This window comes from Salvelinus fontinalis, chromosome 2 (assembly GCF_029448725.1).
Source record: "Salvelinus fontinalis isolate EN_2023a chromosome 2, ASM2944872v1, whole genome shotgun sequence".
Lineage (NCBI taxonomy): Eukaryota > Metazoa > Chordata > Actinopteri > Salmoniformes > Salmonidae > Salvelinus > Salvelinus fontinalis.
The window spans coordinates 28,179,146-28,199,682 of record NC_074666.1 but is presented as its reverse complement, the minus strand read 5'-3'; the positions used below and the strand labels follow the sequence as shown (position 1 = coordinate 28,199,682).

The following is a 20,537-nucleotide window of genomic DNA, read 5'->3' as shown; positions in this document are numbered from 1 at the left end:
TTAAGAGTTGAAAAACAACAGGTCTGGGACAGGTGGCGGTTCCATAACCGCAGGCAGAACAGCTGAAACCGGAACAGCAGCAAGGCCAGGCGGACTGGGGACAGCAAGGAGCCACCACGCCCGGCAGTCCCGACGTATGGTCCCAGGGCTCAGGTCCTCCGAGAGAAAGAAAGAGAGAAGGAGAAAATTAGAGAGAGCCAAGATTTTCAAAATGTTCATAAATGACAAGCATGGTCAAATAATAATCAGGAATAATCTGTTGGCTTTTCATAGCCGATCATTAAGAGTTGAAAACAGCAGGTCTGGGACAGGTAGGGGTTCCGTAACCGCAGGCAGAACAGTTGAAACTGGAATAGCAGCAAGGCCAGGCGGACTGGGGACAGCAGGGAGTCGTCATGCCCGGTAGTCCTGGCGTATGGTCCTAGGGCTCAGGTTCTCAGAGAGAGAGAAAGAAAGAGAGAACGAGAGAATTAGAGAGAGCATACTTAAATTCACACAGGACACTGGATAAGACAGGAGAAGTACTCCAGGTATAACCAACTGACCCTAGCCCCCCGACACAAACTACTGCAGCATAAATACTGGAGGCTGAGACAGGAGCGGTCAGGAGACACTGTGGCCCCATCCGAAGATACCCCCGGACAGGGCCAAATAGGAAGGATATAACCCCACCCACTTTGCCAAAGCACAGCCCCCGCACCACTGGAGGGATATCTTCAACCACCAACTTATAATCCTGAGACAAGGCCGAGTATAGCCAACAAAGATCTCCACCACAGCACAAACCAAGGGGGGGCGCCAACCCAGACAGGAAGATCACGTCAGTAACTCAACCCACTCAAGTGACGCACCCCTCCCAGGGACGGCATGAAAGAGCACCAGTAAGCCAGTGACTCAGCCCCTGTAATAGGGTTAGAGGCAGAGAATCCCAGTGGAGAGAGGGGAACCGGCCAGGCAGAGACAGCAAGGGCGGTTCGTTGCTCCAGAGCCTTTCCGTTCACCTTCACACTCCTGGGCCAGACTACACTCAATCATATGACCTACTGAAGAGATAAGTCTTCAGTAAAGACTTAAAGGTTGAGACCGAGTCTGCGTCTCTCACATGGGTAGGCAGACTGTTCCATAAAAATGGAGATCTATAGGAGAAAGCCCTGCCTCCCGCTGTTTGCTTAGAAATTCTAGGGACAATTAGGAGGCCTGCGTCTTGTGACTGTAGCGTACGTATTGGTATGTACGGCAGGACCAACTCGGAAAGATAGGTAGGAGCAAGCCCATGTAACGCTTTATAGGTTAACAGTAAAACCTTGAAATCAGCCCTTGCCTTAACAGGAAGCCAGTGTAGGGAAGCTAGCACTGGAGTAATATGATCAAATTTCTTGGTTCTAGTCAGGATTCTAGCAGCCGTATTTAGCACTAACTGAAGTTTATTTAGTGCTTTATCCGGGTAGCCGGAAAGTAGAGCATTGCAGTAGTCTAACCTAGAAGTAACAAATGCATGGATAAATTTTTCTGCATCATTTTTGGACAGAAAATTTCTGATTTTTGCAATGTTACGTAGATTGCAATGTTACGTAGACGGTTTCATCGATTAGAAAATATGCTAAATCGAACTCGCTTAATCTTCTTCAACTGGGCTTCCTCTCATCACCATATTTGGTAATGAGTGGGAACGCCAACTGGATGCTTCACATTTATACATCCAGTGAAATATCTGATCTATGATCATACTAAATTTGGGTTGCACAATTTACGTACAGAATAATAAGTTTAATGATAGGCAGGTTTTAGTGTCAGGCCGCCCTTACAAAAACAGATTGCAGTTTTGAAACTGCAGTAATTGCATTCGACTGTTATTTTTGACGCAGTAATTGTGGTAATTGTAGTAACTGTGGTTACACTGCAAAGTTACTGCAGTAAAAAAAAACGGTGTTCTTTTGGACGCAGAATTTGCAACATACTGCAGTTATACAGAGATGTTTATATAATTGATGAGATGTTCATGTCTCCGCCCTAACAATGGGAGTCGTCCCAAATGCGGGAAGGCAAGCGACAAGTTTAGGTTTAGAATAATCTAATTGAAACGCATTGGGCTTATTTTGGACAGATTTCGGCCACAGTGAAACCTGACCATTACCCTAAATAATCACAATAATGATTTTTGCGACAATTCTGACTTCGTGGCTGTGCTAACTAGTGGAAACCATTTGGATCTTGTCATAAAGGAAGTGAGCGTAGAATGAATACGGAAGCCGATAGTAATCATTACATAGAAAAAAGAAAAGAAAATGGCAGCCGCTGAAAGCACTAGCTTGTCACCAAGTCAGGCAGAAGAACCGCCTAAACTATCTGATTTATTAGATCGGGGATGGAAACTATATGAGGAGGTGGACACCACAAATGATCCCATCGCAGCTACCCATATCCAGGTTAAAATCAAGCGTGGGATAACGCAACTGGAAGAGGCAACGCGGATGGTTGCCCAGCTCGACTTGTTCAGGTAGCTAACGTTAGCTAGCACCTAGCTAGCTAACTATAGATCGCTATCTACTCAATATTTGATGACTAGCCAGATACCCAGGTAGCTAGTTACTATCATGTATTGGGCATGATTATATATCAAAGAGTATAGCCAACTAGGTAACGAACAGATTCCACCTTAGAGTTGCTTGACAGTTTTGCCAGCTAGATACTTTTGATGGGCTAGGATAAGTCGTAAACAATCTAGTTAGCTAGATAACGTTCGCTAAGGCAATGAAAGTGATGCTGCATGTTCATTCTTCATGTTTGTTTTTTAGCCGAAATGAAGAATTGGAGGAGGTAGCAACCACAGATCTGAAGTATCTGATGTTGCCTGTCCTCTTGGGGGCTCTTACTATGAAGCAAGTGAACCTGGCAAAACGACTAGAGCAAGTTCAGATGGCAAGATGTTACTTTTTGGACTTCTTGAAAAGATGTAAGGAGTATAACATATCAAAGTTTGAACTACCCAAAACCAATGAAAACTCTGCTGGCACACTGGAAGAAGAATCTGCAAATGGGCCCCCCAAACCTCCGGACTTGATTGCAATGGCGACAGTAAGAGCGGCAAAGATAGAAAGGTATCAGAAACATCTGCTTTTCAATTACAATGATTTTGACAATCGAAACACACATTGTTTTGATTCAGCACTGCACAAGTAATATTTAGGCCTAAGCTTTAAGGTCTAGTACCTGTCACGAGCCTCTTCAAATATGTTATGTCCCTCAGCTATTTAACAACTTAAACATCTCTCTGGTTTATTTTATAATGGCAATTCATCTGCACCCACATTGGTCTGATGACTCTTATTTATTGTGCTATACTCTGCAGATACACCCAGAGGAAGAACACTGAGGCCAAGCTATCAGAGATCAAGACAGCAGTGGACAGTGGGCAGGCAGATGACGAGATAGTTAGAGACTTCTATCTCCTCAACTTGAGGAAATGGATTGCTGTATCCCTGGAGGAGATAGAGAGCATTGATCAGGAAATTGAGATTTTGACCAGGATGGATGTTCTAAAACAGGTACATGGATTTGAAGATGTAACTAATCTCATTCATTAATGACTAATTGAAAGGGTGATTTTCTGATGCTCTTTATATTTTCCATGTGCAGAGTTCAGCAGAGCCATCACAGTCTAAAAGGCCTCCCATGAAACCCTTCATTCTCACCAAAGATGCTGTTCAGGCCAGGTAGACACCTGCTCAAACTTATCATTTATTTTCTTATTCTGCACATTTTTATTTAAAATGTTTTTCTGTTTTCCTACTCACAAAATAAGTACTCTGTCCAACCTCCCTTATGAAAATTACATAGCTACTTGCTTATTATATGGCATGAAGTAAATAGTTGACTAATGTATAATACATTTGTAATTTTCATTTCAGAGTGTTTGGGGCTGGCTATCCCAGCCTGCCTACTATGTCAGTGGATGACTGGTATGAGCAGCACAGGAAGAAAAATGCCCTGCCGGACCAGGGGATCCCTCGCAGCACTGGTAGGGTTAAAAGAGATGTTAATGGGCCTCCCGGGTGGCGCAGTGGTCTAGGGCACTGCATCGCAGTGCTAACTGTGCCACCAGAGTCTCTGGGTTCGCCCCCAGGCTTTGTCGCAGCCGGCCGCGACCGGGAGGTCCGTGGGGCGACGCACAATTGGGCTAGCGTCGTCCGGGTTAGGGAGGGTTTGGCCGGTAGGGATTTCCTTGTCTCATCGCGCTCCAGCGACTCCTGTGGCGGGCTGGGCGCAGTGCGCGCTAGCCAAGGGGGCCAGGTGCACGGTGTTTCCTCCGACACATTGGTGCGGCTGGCTTCCGGGTTGGAGGCGCGCTGTGTTAAAGAAGCAGTGCGGCTTGGTTGGGTTGTGCTTCGGAGGACGCATGGCTTTCGACCTTCGTCTCTCCCGAGCCCGTACGGGAGTTGTAGCGATGAGACAAGATAGTAATTACTAGCGATTGGATACCACGAAAATTGGGGAGAAAAGGGGATAAAATAAAATAAAATAAAAAAGAGATGTTCATAATTATTTTCTATTTACAGTTAACGGTATGTACATAAATTGTTTTGGGGAAAAGTTAAACAGTCATGATCCATGTTTTTTTTTTACACCTTTTCTCATTCACCAAATACAATTTGTCCCCCATTCAGAGGACGTCGATGCAGAAGAGCGAGAGCAAGAAGAGAAAGAGAAGCGGGTTGAAAATGATGACGAGGAGGCCTTGCAGAAAGCTAGAGACTGGGACAACTGGAAGGATACACATCAGAGAGGCTATGGGAACCGTAAAAACATGGGCTGACAACCATCAAACACAGCAATAGTCCCAACCTGGTCTGCAGTATTCATCTGCTCTTATTCCCTCTTAAATACATTTTAACAAGTTGCCAGTGTATATGGAAAGATGGCCTTGAAGAAAAGGGAGGTTTATACAATCCCAGACAGAAACTGTTCATAAGTGTCTGTTTATGGTCTCTTTTTCTTCTGATGCTACAAATCACAGTTTTCATTGTGGCCATATCAGAGGAACATTATTTAGTGGCAGCCATTAATATGATCTGCAGATACACAACTAAGCGTTGACACCAAGGCCCAGTCTCTGTCGAGACAGCGCAGTGCTGTGCTCAAGAAGATTAGTAAGTGAATTTGATGATATTGTCTAACAGCTGCTCCCAAACAGAGTAATATTTCCTTAGTCTCCAGCTAAACTGTTGACTTGTGAAATGCCCTAAAAGGTGGTGGTACCACTCTACAGGTACAACAAATTGATTGAATTTTGTCATCCATACTTCATCTGATTGGTTATGTTAGCTCATGTGCTTATACCTAGAAGATGTGCATCGCAAGAAACCCCAATATTGAAAGATGCTTCCTCTGATCGATGTCCATTGTGAAACTGAATAATGGTTTGCTTTTTGTTAAAGAACTGTTTGAAAGCCAATTTGCTCTTCTCAAAAGTATGGCTGACTTATTTATTTTCCACCTCTTACAAATGTACAGTTTGAACAGGCACTGGTTCTGACAGACTTGGTGGATTCTTTTGTCAGAGTTGATAACTCTTGGTCTATTTTTTCCACAATAGCAGGAATTCTGTATGGTTCCCACTGTAACAAGAAATTATTTAAGTGTTTTGTACTTTTCCCCCGTTGTTTCTTAAAGAAGTTGCTAGTGCATTGAAAATATGGATAGGGTCCAGAATAAATATGATACAGAAGGCTGCTATGGTCAAGCAAATTGTTATTGGCACATCGATATACACAAAATGTGCATTAATCAAAATCATATATTGGACACGATTACTATTGCTCCCATCTAACTTGATGTTGTTTGGTGAAAGCATACATTGTGATCTCAAAATGTATTTGTTTCCCAGCCAATTAAATGTATTGCACATCCTCATTGAATGTTTATTTTATACCCATTGGACAACTGTGAAAAGGATGCCCAGTAGACCACCTCAATTGTGGGTCACCTAGTTCTCGCTTCATGATGTGTCTTTGTGATACTTGGCCTCAGTCAGTGTGTCATCAGTGGGCCTAGCTCCCTCTAGAGATGAGATGTTGATCTGTCTGAGGCTTGTTTAAAATTATTTAAAATGATCTCTCCAAAGTATCCCTCAGAACTTTACTAGAATTGTCAGTTACATTTTTGACAGCAGGTGGGTATACAAGGAAAGGTTAGAATGTCTTTGAAAATACCACACACTGAGGCACACACACACCAAATGAATTATGAACAAACAAGCATTTATTTCTCTACTGTTATCTATAAGACTTACTCCCTCTGCATGTGGTTAGACTTTCTTTGTTTGGGTTTTGTAATTTTTACTCCATATTGTGTCAAAACCAGCCTTCACTTCCCTTGCAGTACAGTGCACAATAGATAGGGCAGGCTTCTTTGTGTCCACACAGATTCTTTCCTTTGCTGAGGGTAGGCGGAAACTGAGGCGCTTGATCTGAATTCTAAAGGGGCTTGTTGTATCTAATAAAAGCAGCTATTGTATGTAAATTATTCACACGAGCATATGACTCCGACTGTGCAGGGCAGTGGCTAGTGTGAGAGAAATCATTAGCAATGCAAACTCATGGTGTTCTGGTTCACAGATTCACTAATGGGAAGAAATCCATCTATACTGATGGTAACTCAATTGTTTCTGGGCGTGTTTGTGCACTACTTCTACTGAAGGTAATTTCATGAATTTAATAATTTGTTACAGCTATGAAATCTAAATTAGGTATAGACATTATTTTTTTGTCATGATTTACATGTTTGTGATTAGGTTTCATGTTAAAGGGGATGAGATCTCTCCCTGGTCATCTTTCTGCCTAGTCAAACAAACATTTGTACTGATCTGGAAATGTTTATTTAGGATTAATACTAATAAACTTAAAGTATCCTTATAAAAGTGTAATTGATGTATTAACATTTAAAAGCACCAGTTGTGTTGTATTTCATTCTTCACTCATTCCTCTACATAGATAGCCTATTGTATGTGGCTTAGATAACCATAGCTGTGCTTTCCAGTGACAGCCATAATAGGTTGCTTGTGAAATATCTAAGAAAATCGGGTGCACACTGTAAGAATAAAGAAAACATGCTAATCTTAAATAATAACTATACTTAAAGGATTTATTGTGGAAATCTTAATTTAGCCATTCAATTTGCGATCTCATGTTCAAGAATCCTATTCCTTTAATCTTCTCTTACCATATCACCTCTAATTTCTCGTTTTATCAGGAAAAATCTGTCATTAATGTTTTTTAAATCCTGAAATATGTTTTTTCATTTATATCTTGATTTGACTGAGTTAACGTGAAATAGACCTGAACCATGTTGTCTGTAGACTCTTTTGGCATTGGCTTATCATAGTCTTTGTTGTGACTTTACATATTATAGAACATTTCATAAAGGGAGGGGCATAGATATACCATGCAGGCTGGTGCCAGTGTCAACATGGCACACTGGTCACATTGGGGCAGATACTCCCTTGCCAGTGACTTCGGGAAAATGGTCACCTGATGTGTAGTGCCAAACCAAAAGCTTGTGCTCTTAAGCCGCCCACCAACGTCAGTGCATGTAGAGAGGTTTGGTTCTCTACTGGCCGCACATCAATGTCCACGCTACACCGGCGGGTCAACGTTGTCCTTCACCCTGGGTGCTGCCTATGCCTCTTACACCCCCTGATGAGTTTGGTAACTTCCACCTCTCCAAGTCTCTTCTACTGCCATGGCAGGAATGACTCAAACAATGGAATTCAATAGATCTGAATTATAACAAGATGGAGAGAGCTCAGTTGCCGTTGGCTTTGACAGATATGGAATTAGTCTTGGGGGATTCTGCTTTTTGAGAATTGATGGCTTTATGGAGATTTCCCAATATCTCAGTCGCTGACCAGTGCTGGTCAGACAGTGGTGTTGACTGGTGAAGCAGGTTATGTGAAATCTGTATTTTTAGTAACAAGCCGTGCAATTAGTGTTTGTATACAGAAATCTTGTGGAAATATCTTACATATATAGGGCTATTTTTCTATGCAAAATGATCAACAATTTATCAACATTATTGACCTCAAAGCTTTCTACAATTAAATAATTTTAATGGCGTCCTTGTTTTTCAGACCTGGAATCGAAAATGAACTGGGCGTCCTTTTATGCCGTCATCAGCGGTGTAAACAGACACTCCACAGGCATTGGTCGCATCTGGCTCTCTGTCCTTTTCATCTTCCGTATCCTGGTCCTGGTGGTTGCAGCAGAGAGTGTGTGGGGCGACGAGAAGTCCGGCTTCACCTGTAATACCCAGCAGCCCGGCTGCAACAGCGTCTGTTATGACCACTTCTTCCCCATCTCACATATCCGTTTGTGGGCCCTGCAGCTCATTCTGGTGTCCACCCCAGCCCTGCTGGTGGCCATGCATGTGGCCCACCGCCGACACATCGACAAAAAACTCTACAAGCTGTCTGGCCGGGCCAACCCCAAGGAACTGGAGCAAATCAAGACCCAGAAGATGAAGATCGCAGGTGCCCTTTGGTGGACATACATCATCAGCCTCTTCTTCCGCATCATCTTTGAGGTGACCTTCATGTATCTCTTCTACATGATCTACCCTGGCTATAAGATGATCCGGCTGGTCAAGTGTGACTCGTACCCCTGCCCCAACACAGTGGACTGCTTTGTGTCCAGGCCCACAGAGAAGACCGTCTTCACTGTGTTCATGCTGGCTGTGTCAGGGATCTGCATCCTGCTCAACATCGCAGAGGTGGTCTTCCTAGTGGGAAAGGCCTGTAGTAGGCACTTAAGCAATGCTGGAGACTCAACCATGGGAGCATGGATCACCCAAAAGCTCTGCTCCTACTAGAACAAGCTAAATGGACCAACACTGTGTAACTGTAATTGGGCACATATGTTCAAAGCTCAAAGTAATGGCCATAACAACATTAATTAATGAGGTGTTCACACTTTTTCTATACTTGTTGAAATGACGCTTCAAATAGATATGACTCAAAGGACAATTTCAGTTTGGATATAGAACAAGCTCCAGAAAAGGAGACTGAAGAAAAGTATGGTAACTGATTTATTAACAGTCCCTTACCTTGTAACGTCTCAAATTTAGCTGAACTCAATATGCAGTCACCTTCGATATGCTCTGCAAGATACAAGCAACTAAACCGACTCATCATCCATTCTGTATTATGATTCATAAATAGTTTTCAATTCCTGATAGACATTTTAATCACTGATAATGTGGTATCATTACGACAAAGCATTGGTACCCCTTGTTTATTATAAATAGTAACCCAAGAAAACTGTCCAAGTGATGAATTTAACCAACATTTGGTGGTTGTGGTGGAGTATTACTAATAACTATGAGGCTATTCCAAAGCACTACTAATAACTACCTCGCTTTCATAGTGAAATATCAAGTGCTTCAAAACATCCACATAGTGTTTTGAATGCTATGAATGAGACTGATTATGCAAGTGTATAGAGTAAAATAGAATAGTGATTGAGAAAATGTGCTTAGTTGAAGTTACAATGAAAGAACCAAATGATTAATCTTCATGTCTATCTCATTATTCTTCTTACTAGATACTGCATTACTGCTTTAAAGCTATTGTGTGTGTGAGAGAAAGGATAATATATGTTTAGAATTTGTGGTACTGTAAAGTTTTTACTTCACATGTAAGGGATTACAAAAACGGTAACTGTAATCCGTTACATTACCAGCAAAAATATTGTAATCAGATTACAGATACTTTTGAAAAACTAGATGATTCAATTAAATTAAATTCAGAAAGGAGATTTGAGAAGAAAAAAACGTTGACACTTCTCTGTTTTCTCAATGACATTCAAATCAACATTGATAAAAGGCGCAAATGTAAGTTTGTTCCACATGAGCGAGTCTGACCAGAAGTCAGATACCACTATGATGACAAACCAAATGGGTTTGATGGATCGCTGGAAAAGAGCAGGAATAAGCTTTTGTAGGCTACAGTCCCAGCTATTACTTCCAATGGTGCAACTGCTGTCGGCATTCAAAGATTATCTAACTTGAATAAACGCTTGGAGGTAAGGATGACAGCAGTGGTGTAGTCTACTGCGATACGGATATCACAAATTATTGTTATCTGCATAGCGCATTGATGTGAATCACACTGCTGCTCTCTTATTTAGCTATTTGCGTTTTACGGATTGTGGTTGTTGTGGATGGCTGTTCGCAAATCTAAATGTGTATTTGAACCCAATAATGGTTGAATTCAAGAAGTTTAAGGTGCCTATCAATCATTGTTTTTGAAAACAGTGGACAGCAAGTGAAAAATGCGCTCTTGCAACAGCTGCACAGTGCGGATCCCAGCCTATGGAATAAAAACTGGGCTTTATATTTTATTCTTCAATTAACTAGGCAAGTTCAAAGACTGTCCAGGAACAGTGGGTTAACGAACTGCCTTGTTCAGGGGCAGAAGGACACATTTTTAACTTCTCATCTCGGGGATTCGATCTTGCAACCTTTCGGTTACTAGTCCAACGCTCTAACCACCAGGCTACGTTGCTCAGAGAAATTCATGCTGATAAAAAAAATAATCCATAGACCTAATGGACACGTTCAAACTCGCAAACTTTTGAATGATTTAAAGGGGCAATCTGTACTTGGATTTATAAATTATATATATCCATTGATTCTTGAAGAATATAACTTATAAATGCCTCATGAGTTTAGTTCAACGGTCACACTCCATGTGAACCCAAAATATAACCTTGTTTTTCTCCAATGTTTGTAAACATTGTAAATGTAAATAAATACTTTATAGCCTCATAACATGGTTAAAACAATAATTTTATATCATGGATGGTCAGTCCTTGCATCCATAGCTCTGTCTATTAATCTGAGCATGGTTACATTTCTCCAGGCCCATCCCTCATCTTTTTACCAAAACTGAGGCGGGATGGCCGTTTGGTTATTGTTTCATCTGTGGATTTGCACTTTGAACAGCTGTATATTATCAAGATATCAAAGTGTCACCAACAAAAAATTAAACAACAGAGTAGGGCTGGCAAATAAGTCCTTAGTTTTGGGGTTATGCTCAGGTAAAACTATTTGGCTAAACTATACTTCCATATTTCCAAGTCCTATTCTTGAAGATCAAGGGGTATAACATTTATTAGAATGACTGGAATTCTGATTGACTTTCGTTTTTAATGTAAAGATATAATTTAATTGTATTATTATATGTAGTAGAAAGTGATGGGTTAGAAGAAGCCTACATAACCAACCCATAAAGTAAAATGTAACATCCACATATGGACAGCTATGTAAACTTTAACATAGATTTATCCTGCAATAGATGTGGTTCAATTGGTAACATACATTTTTGTCTTCTTCTAATGCCTCCTAAGGGGAAACTAATCTAAAAGTAACTGAATGTAATCAGATTACATTACTGAGTTTGGGTAATCCAAAAGTTACGTTACTGTTTACAATTTTGGACAGGGAACTAGTAACTGTAACAGATTACATTTAGAAAGTAACCTACCCAACCCTGATAGTATTTGAGTTCCTGTTTTTTTGTATACCATGCCTTGTTATGTTGAATGTCTTGCACATATTTGTATTACTGTAGCTAATATAATTAGACATTCCTAATAAAACACTTGAGTTATATTATGTGCAATAGCCACATGGAAATATTAACGAGCTAGTAGTACACGCAGCTATTATGAGTGTATTCTGAATGCTTTATGTGTGTTGTCTTGAGTTACAAGGTGACGTCGCTACAAAGTCTTTATGTGATACTTCAGAAAGCCACTGGAGAGCAGCACAAACATATAAAACTAACCAAAACAACAGGTACTAAAGGTGTTTAGATTATCTGCGGTTATGATCATTTGACAGTGCCATTGAGTAACAATTGGAAAGAGCAAAATCCAATCCATAGATTTTATTGATTGAAACACAATCAAAGAATGAAGTCTCGTGAAGCCTTTTAAAGTCAGAGGTACTGTATGCTGCAGTTCTTGTGAGCTGTCAGACCACCTGTGAGGAAATGTCTGAGGAAGCTTCAGCAATTAAAACCTTAGACTGGCCGGGTAGAGGGCATGGTCCCAGGTTATCAATAGCGTAGCCTTGTGAGGGGTCAGTCTCTGAGGCTAAGAAATATTCACCCTGGGGACAGCTGAACCTAGCAGGGGCAAGTGTGAGGGCATTTCTCTTTTTCAGGAGCACATCAATAGAGACCATATATAGAGAGTCTATCAGATGTGAGGTCTGACTGAGAAGAGAGACATCTAATCACAATGATTTTCACTGCCCAATCTGAATGTAGATGTTATCTGGCATTATTTTTACCTGACACTTTGCTGTTAACAAGCTGTTAATGGATAAATACAGCAATTTTTTTTCACGGAAGTCATATGGTAAGCATTCATACTGTGCCTTTCAAAGTGCAGATTTGCAATGCACCATATGTTCTATGTTTTCTCTGTTGATTTATCTTACCATGCAATTTGATGCTTAAGGGGTTATGATTTCATCCATAAAATGAACAGAGGTCAGTTTAACCAAACAAAGTTTTTTCTGTTTTAGGTAAAGTAAATATAACTGCATCTGTTTGGAAGGATGTCCTCTGTTGAATTTACAACCACCACAGACTATGAGATTCCTGTCAGCAATGACACTGGAGTATGTGCCAGTCAATTACAACCATAACAATGAAGGGAGGGCCCACCTTTATCATTTTGTGATGCGCTCCTGCTCCACATAGCCACAGGCCTTGGAACACTACCTTTCAACTCCAATTCACCAACCCCCCCATACCCCCTGAGTGTGATAGCAAAGCCACTCCCTTCACAGTGAATTATATTTAGAGCCATGCTACGCAAGACTTAAACCAACCCCCCCATTGGACTACTTAGATGCCACTCAGTCATAAAGAAACATCACTTTAGCAGTGGGCCTTATAATTCTCAACAGAGAGTGAGTGTTCTCATCCTAGCTAACTGACACAGTGAAAGAGGGTGCTTACAGAGGTCCTAATGGTTACTTTTACAGGACACATTTATTGGGCGTTAGTAAGGAGATTCAACAAGAGCTGAAAACTCGTTGAAACCATTTGGAGACAAGAGCGCTTAACATTAGCAGTGTAGTGTCATCACTATCAAAGGACATGGCCTTGTCGAGGACAGGAGTACCACAGTGTAGACTGTGATAGCAACCTAAGTGGAGACGCCACTACTGGATCTACAATTTCACTGGAGATGAGCATTATGGGAAGGTGGGTCTTTACGCACTGTGTCTATAGAAGTTTAAACTGAAGAAACATACATTAGAAATCATTAATATGGTCAGTAATACGGTCAATACCCAGCTAGCACATAATGTTCTGAAAGCCATATGTTTCTTAGAAATTGGTGACAGTGTGGGTGTTCTATGGTTATTTTGCATAACCGGTACTTCAGCATAACATTTCCTACCATACATGTTTCCTCATAAACATGAAACATATACATGTATATATTTTTTTGTTATTGCATAAAACCTTCCCAAAACTTCTGGGAATGATGCAGGATAGTTGCTTGGCTTTTGAACATTCTCAGCACATTTAAGGAACTTACCAAGAAAATAATGTTTTTTTGTCATTTCATTACTTTAACAGAACATTTTGTAAAAGTTCAAAGATAGATTGCTTTTAAATTATGGTAATGTTCTAGGAATGTTCTCCAACTAGTTTGACATTGGGAATGTTCTCAAATTAGTTCAGAGAATCAATATTCTTCTGTGGGAATTACAGTACTTCAGCATAACGTTTGTTACAGGTTTCCTCATGGTTCTATTAAAGTCATGTTCTCAAATTGTTCCGAGGAACATTAAGAAAACTTTGCATAAAAACCACAAGAAAACTTGAATAAAGTTGATAGAACGTTCTATGAATGTTATTTAAAAACATATACATTCAGTTCTTCTCAGTATAAAAAAAATTATCTTCTTCTTCAAGTTTTATTGGCAAATCACAACCAACTGACAGGTGCATACACCGCCACCTACTGTACTGGAGTGTAAGGCCAGTCACAACCTATCTATACCACTATATTCTCTTAACTAACCCTGAATTTCTAGTAAAATAAAATAGCAACCTCACTAGCCCCATCACCCCCACCCAAAATACCACCCACTCATTCCCTTCCAACCTCTCTGACCCTGTCAAACAACCTCTCCCTTTCTACATCATACATTTCACAAAATAATAATACATTCAACCATTTCCTCTATATTTAACTAGGCAAGTTAGTTAAGAACAATTTCTTATTTACAAAGACTGTCTACCCCGGCCAAACCCGGATGACGCTGGGCCAATTGTGGCGCCGCCCTATGGGACTCCCAATCACAGCCAGATGTGAAACAGCCTGGATTCTAACCAGGGTCTGTAGTGACACCTCTTGCACTGAGATGCAGTGCCTTAGACCACTGTGCCACTCAGGAGCCTGTACACCCATTACACATTCCAGTAATGCCTAAGATTAATGCCTAAGCAAAAGTGTTCTATCTATGCTTGGAGTTACAAACATTTAAACTAAGCTATTTGTTTTATTAAAAGTCTTATTGAAACATGTTCTCAGGATGCTAATAAAACCTCCCAGGAAAAATTTCAGGGAACCACAGTTCTCAGAACCAAAGAATGTACGTTCCCAGAATAGGTAAAAATGTCACTTCCGTTCAAAAAACGTATGGCTTCATTTCCAGAACCAATGGGAAACCAGAAATGTATTTTCCCACAACTTCCAAGGAACCAAATGTGCTAGCTGGGATATTAGTCTCTGAATTTCTGAAATGGTTCAACTTCAAACTGTAATGAGGGAAGTCAACCATTACATTGAGTGTAGTTGCAGTGCAATGATTAAACCATGGACTATGAGGAATGTAGAGAAATCCTAGATTGATACAAGTTCTTGGCCATCCACATGTACAGTACACTGTCATGGAAGGCCCTTAGGTAACAGCATCCTAGTTTTTAATAACTTTAAAATCCCTGTATGGAAAGTGAAACTCCTCTGGGAACCTGACCGCCACTTCCATAGGCAAGTCAAACTGGCATCAATCAGTATGTTTACTAAAGTGACAACTCAACCCCTGGAAACCTATATCTAGGGAGAAGAGAGCTACACCCTGTCGAGGCCATGTGTGTCAGTGTGTTTGTCTTGGAGCTCCTGCCTGGCAGTAGGATACAGTTGCCAGGCCACTACCTGCTCCAATGCATACTATGGGTACATTCAGTACTTAGTATGCATTCAATTAGTACATAGTCACGCTAGTGAAAGTCTACACACCCCTTGCACATTCTTCACATTTTTATGCTTTAAAAGGAAATCTAAAAAGGTAATATTTTCAAATATTGTGGTGGCAGCATCTTGTATGCTTGTCACCGGCATAGACTGGGGACTTTATCAGAACAAAAATAAATATGAAAGGAGCAAAGCACAGATAAAAAGTTAGAGGAAACCCTGCCTCAGTCTTCTGAATTCTGAACCCTGGGATAGGGTTTTATTTTTCAATGGGAAATTACACAAATGTTAATGCCAAAGACACACCAGAATGGCTTTCCAATAGATGTTGAGTGTTCCTGATGGTCCAGTTTCAGTCCTACTTAAATCTGCTTGAAAATCAGAGACAAGGTTTAAATATTGCTGTCCATCAATGACTCCCAACCAAATTTACTAAGAGTTGTGCAAAGTTAGTAGAATCTTATTCAAAGTAGGTTGTGTACTTCAGTAGGATTTTTGTCAAATGTAATTTTAAAGCAGCAAAATGTTAAGACTGTTGTGTAGACCAAGGTTATTATAGTTTTGTGTTTTTATATTCAGGTTTTTTTCGATTTTTATTTTGAATTCAGTTTAGTTTGTTAGTTTTCCAACCTGATTTGCTAGTTTTTATTTAGTTTGAGTTGTATAAAATATTTCTATTTCGTTTTTATATTATTTAGTTTCAGTTTTAGGGTTAGGGACCGAAAGCATACATGGGAGGCTAGGAGCCATTTGGGTTGTATCGTTTTTTATGTTTTTGGGGATGCCACTTCTTGCAACTGGGGGCCATTAATACATAAGGTGATGGGTCAGGTCATACAGTAGGTTCGGTAAGCCCTTCGCATTGGAGTCATTCCACATCCCTTTTGATTAGCTGTGGAGATTTAGCCAAGTGTGAAAAGCTCTATCTAGAAACAATTGATTCCTGTTTATGATAAGGTTTGGAAAACCTTGAACACTCAACTTAATTAACATTCAAAAACAACTTTACATATACGAAAGATACATTTACTGTTAGCTGTTTTACCACAGATTTCCACAGAGGTTTTTTGTGTAATACCGCTTCGAGCCTACATTCTTTCCCCATTAGCTCAGGAAGTGCAATGCAAAACACCTCTGTGGGAATCTGTGTTAAAACGGCACACAGTAAATGTATCTTTTGTCTTTGTACAATCATTTTGAGTTGATATGAAAATAGAATTTCTGAGGTTTCCAAAATCGTATTGCACACAGTGATTATTAACGGTTAGACAGAGCGTCGGGACAGTTGTAAACGTTTGCCCTGCTCTGATCAATTGTTCAAATGAGAACCCTATGGCTGTATGGTCTTGGGTTCTCAAGAGCCAGGGTTAGGTTAGGTTTAAATTATAAAAGAAGGCCATCTCGTTGCCGCATTTACCAGCCAGATTCAGTAGCTTGAAAATCCCCCTAAAAGCTTGAATGCCTAAAATTGAGAATTTTAATTTATTGTATTTAGTTTTGGAGTCAAACATAACAGTTCCAGTATAGTTTTTGTTTTTCAAACAGGTTTGTTAATTTAATTTGACAAAATCATTTTTTCAAGATTAGTTTTAGTTTACTATAATAACCTTGGTGTCGACTTTCACTAGGTACTGTACTCATAATTATAAGATGACAGGCAGGGTCTTCTGGGACTACTAACAGGTTCAGTATGAGATACATACAGTATACTGTAGAACCTTTCAAATGGGTGTCAGTCTATTTGGTATGATCTATTCCGGATATATTGCATATTGAATACACAAACAACATTTTAATTAGCCTAAAACTAACTACAATGACAGTGATTAATATTCATCATCCATTCTACAATGTGCTCACATCTCACTTACAACGAATAACATGATAGTGGTCTACTTAGGGTTTCAAAATTCCGGGAACTTTCAAGAAATTCCCTGGTTTTCCCGACATCTCGGTTGAAAGATTCCTGGAATTAGGAGGGAATAAGCAGGAAACCCGGACCCTCCAACCAGGATTTCTAGAAAACCAGGGAATTTATTGAAAGTTAATTCCTGGTATTTGCAACCCTAGGTCTACTTGATGGGCGGTTTCTCCTCAGGGAAACAGGTGTTATATCCTGCTGTAGTGTGTCCATTAAAGGAAGGATCCGCAGCCACTCTGTTAAATGAAACATGCTAATAAAAACAGAGGAACTTTGAGGAAATGATTTCTTTCAGAATAATTAAGGTAAAACCAAAAAAGATGCATACTGCACCCTGAGCTTTTCTACAAGACGTTTCACACGCATATGGCAACACTCTAGGTACATGACCAACATTATACTCTTCTTCATGTTCTTCAGAACCTCTCACATTTCTGGGATTAGGACTCCAGTTTATGAAAAATAAACTGTGTGGAAAGGACAAGGCCATAGATTGCCAACTTGTTAAAGCATGGGCGTTAATTTCTCTGTAGAGAAATTATGGCAAATTATTGCCAGGATGCACCAATCTCACTTAGTTGGCCTCTGCAGGGAACAGATTCATGTATTGAACAAATGTTTTCATGCTAAAAGAAACAGAACCACAGAAACTTGGAGCAAAACCTAATATATAAAAGTGAATCTGGTTAATTTACTGAAACACTCACAAACAAATAAAAAAACTAAACTACAAACACATTATTGAGCTGTAGAGGTCTGTTTAGCCACAGTAAAAATACTTGGCTCTTATCTTTAAATGCAAGCTTTTACAACCAAATAGATCATAAATGAAAATGCATCAGCATAGGTTAACTTATTATGCCACCCTGGGTGTAATAATATAGTACGGGTGAGGCATTTTCCTTAAACTATCCAAGTTATTATGCAACAGTTTTCAATCCAATTGTGATGTTTGTCTGATGCAGTACATTCATTTATATTGTTTTTATTCTGATTGCAGGTTCCTGTTTCAGATCTCTCTGTAAGACTGAGCCTATGAGTGAGCCACTATGGCGGACTGGAACTTGTTGGGCAAGCTTCTGGAGAGTGCCCAGGAGCACTCCACTGTAGTGGGCAAGGTCTGGTTGACCGTGCTCTTCATCTTCAGGATCCTGGTTCTCGGAGCTGCAGCTGAGAAAGTGTGGGGTGATGAGCAGTCTGGCTTCACCTGTGACACCAAGCAGCCTGGTTGTCAGAATGTCTGCTATGACAAGACTTTCCCCATCTCTCATATCCGCTTCTGGGTGCTGCAGATCATCTTCGTGTCCACGCCCACTCTCATCTACCTGGGCCACATCCTGCACCTAGTGCGGATGGAGGAGAAACAGAAGCAGAAGGAGAAAGACTTGGCTGAGCAACTGGCCATTCACAATGATAAGCAGCAGCTGCTGCCTGACGCCAAACCCAAGAAGCCCCCCGTCCGGGACGACCTGGGCCGCATCCGCCTGCAGGGGGTCCTGCTGCGCACATACGTCTTCAACATCATCTTCAAAACCCTGTTCGAGGTGGGATTTATCATAGCTCAGTACCTGCTCTATGGGTTTGAGCTGAAACCTCTGTACACCTGTAACCGCTCACCCTGTCCCAATGTGGTGAACTGCTACATCTCCAGGCCCACAGAGAAGACGATCTTCATCCTCTTCATGTTGGCAGTGGCATGCATATCACTGGTGCTGAACATAGTGGAGATGTATCACCTGGGGTTCACCAAGTGCCGCCGGTACAGACACGTCCAGTCCACATGTGAGACAGGGTCCAAGGCCCCCAGCAAGGCAGTGGTGCCTTCTGTCCCAAACTATAACTACTTCCCTAGGCACCACCCAGCTCCTGAGCCCTACCATGCAGACCAGTACATCATGAATGAGCCTGACTCTGCCTACCACCCCTACAACAGCAAAGTGGCTTACAAGCAGAACAGAGACAACCTGGTCGTAGAGATGAACAGTAAACCAGAAGGGGGTGACACCACAGAAAGGAAAGGCTCCAGTTCTGCTCCAGAGTCGCCTTCAGAGAAACAACGGCGACCCAGTCGATCCAGCAAGCACAGCAATAGTAAGACCAGACTAGATGATCTGAAGATCTGAGGGACAGTTATGGCGCATTTCCACCACCGGGTTTTATACAGGTGCTTGGCCTAAAGATTCAAACTTTTGTGTTTCCACCTTTGAGGTGGGGGGGGGAGTATTGGGCCATGGACCTACTGACTTGTGTCCAGAGTGGGACTTCTGGAGAAGCATTAACATAATGGTTAACAGTTAACGTAATAATTGAGCCGTTTGCTTCTCAAAAGCAAATTAGTTTTCAGAGGTGGTTGATTCTGCTCTTCACAAGTCCTCACTGTAGCTTTGGAAACAATTTCCGTAGTATAATACCAGGGTGTATACACAAGCGTAACACCTGGTCAGTCAAAAAGTGTCACAGTCAAATTTGTACAATATACATTTCACCCTGTACCAGAGTAGACAATGTGCCTTTGATGGAAAGCATTCTATCAGGAGAGCAAGGTTAGGAACAATATGGAAGATAACATTATTTCCTCTTATGACATTCTTGATCAGAATGGACGTCGTCTGTCTTATCTAAAACAATATATACCAAATTGTACTTGAATAAGAAACCTTCTAAAGTGGGAATTTGAGGGGTGAAAACAGACTTAAAAAGCAGGATAGATCACCTCATTTGTCAGGGGCCAGTAACAAAAACCTTCTGTAGAGGCTTATGATCGTTTTGTTTAATTGTTCAAGTTAGTTAATTCTCATGAAACATTTCACTCCTCATAATGTAACTTCTCCAACTGAAAAGTATGTCAGATGCTATGTGTAGTGCTAGAAATAGAGGTGGGCTCCTGTTCTTCCTCAGTTATGTTACTGTACAGAACAATCACTTGGTCAACCGACGAGACCCAAGTCTGACTTGCACAACTCCCAGAGGTAAAGGACGAGTAACATATTGCTAACTGGAGGGTTGCCAGTCTGTATGCAAAGAGAGAGGCCAATCGAATTCCAAATCTTCATAAATGAGTTAGTTTGGGTATGCAAACAGTAATTGTTGGAGGTTCTCTCTCATCAGCCAAACATTTGCCATGCACAGTATAATATTTCAAAGTGTTCCAAAACAAGTTGTTCCCTTATGAATCCATAATATGCTGATTATTCTGACGGGAAATAATGCCAAAGCAATTGCTCGTCTGTGTAATGCTTTTGGCACAGACTACCCACTAGAAAGTTTACATTTGTCTGTTAAGATACAGCATGCATTTGATTTTACAACCATGAATAGTGAACTGTTGTTTATGAAGA

General features: G+C 40.8%; 3 protein-coding genes across 3 annotated transcripts; all 3 read left to right on the top strand.

The window, feature by feature from the left end:
* The first annotated feature begins 2,021 nt into the window (after positions 1–2,021).
* On the top strand, positions 2,022–5,910 carry igbp1 (immunoglobulin (CD79A) binding protein 1). Its single transcript, XM_055869639.1, has 6 exons — positions 2,022–2,497; positions 2,796–3,098; positions 3,350–3,545; positions 3,637–3,713; positions 3,909–4,018; positions 4,665–5,910. Exons 1-6 carry the CDS (start codon positions 2,286–2,288, stop codon positions 4,811–4,813), a joined length of 1,047 nt encoding a protein of 348 aa, XP_055725614.1. The 5' UTR covers positions 2,022–2,285; the 3' UTR covers positions 4,814–5,910.
* Positions 5,911–6,010: 100 nt separating this feature from the next.
* Positions 6,011–9,560, top strand: LOC129815653 (gap junction beta-1 protein-like). The gene is made up of 2 exons (XM_055869652.1): positions 6,011–6,696; positions 8,126–9,560. The coding sequence occupies exon 2, from the start codon at positions 8,140–8,142 to the stop codon at positions 8,860–8,862; it is 723 nt and encodes a 240-aa protein (XP_055725627.1). The 5' UTR covers positions 6,011–6,696; positions 8,126–8,139; the 3' UTR covers positions 8,863–9,560.
* Positions 9,561–9,652: 92 nt separating this feature from the next.
* On the top strand, positions 9,653–20,511 carry LOC129815640 (gap junction alpha-3 protein-like). Its single transcript, XM_055869626.1, has 2 exons — positions 9,653–13,273; positions 18,200–20,511. Exon 2 carries the CDS (start codon positions 18,249–18,251, stop codon positions 19,320–19,322), a length of 1,074 nt encoding a protein of 357 aa, XP_055725601.1. The 5' UTR covers positions 9,653–13,273; positions 18,200–18,248; the 3' UTR covers positions 19,323–20,511.
* Positions 20,512–20,537: the final 26 nt, after the last annotated feature.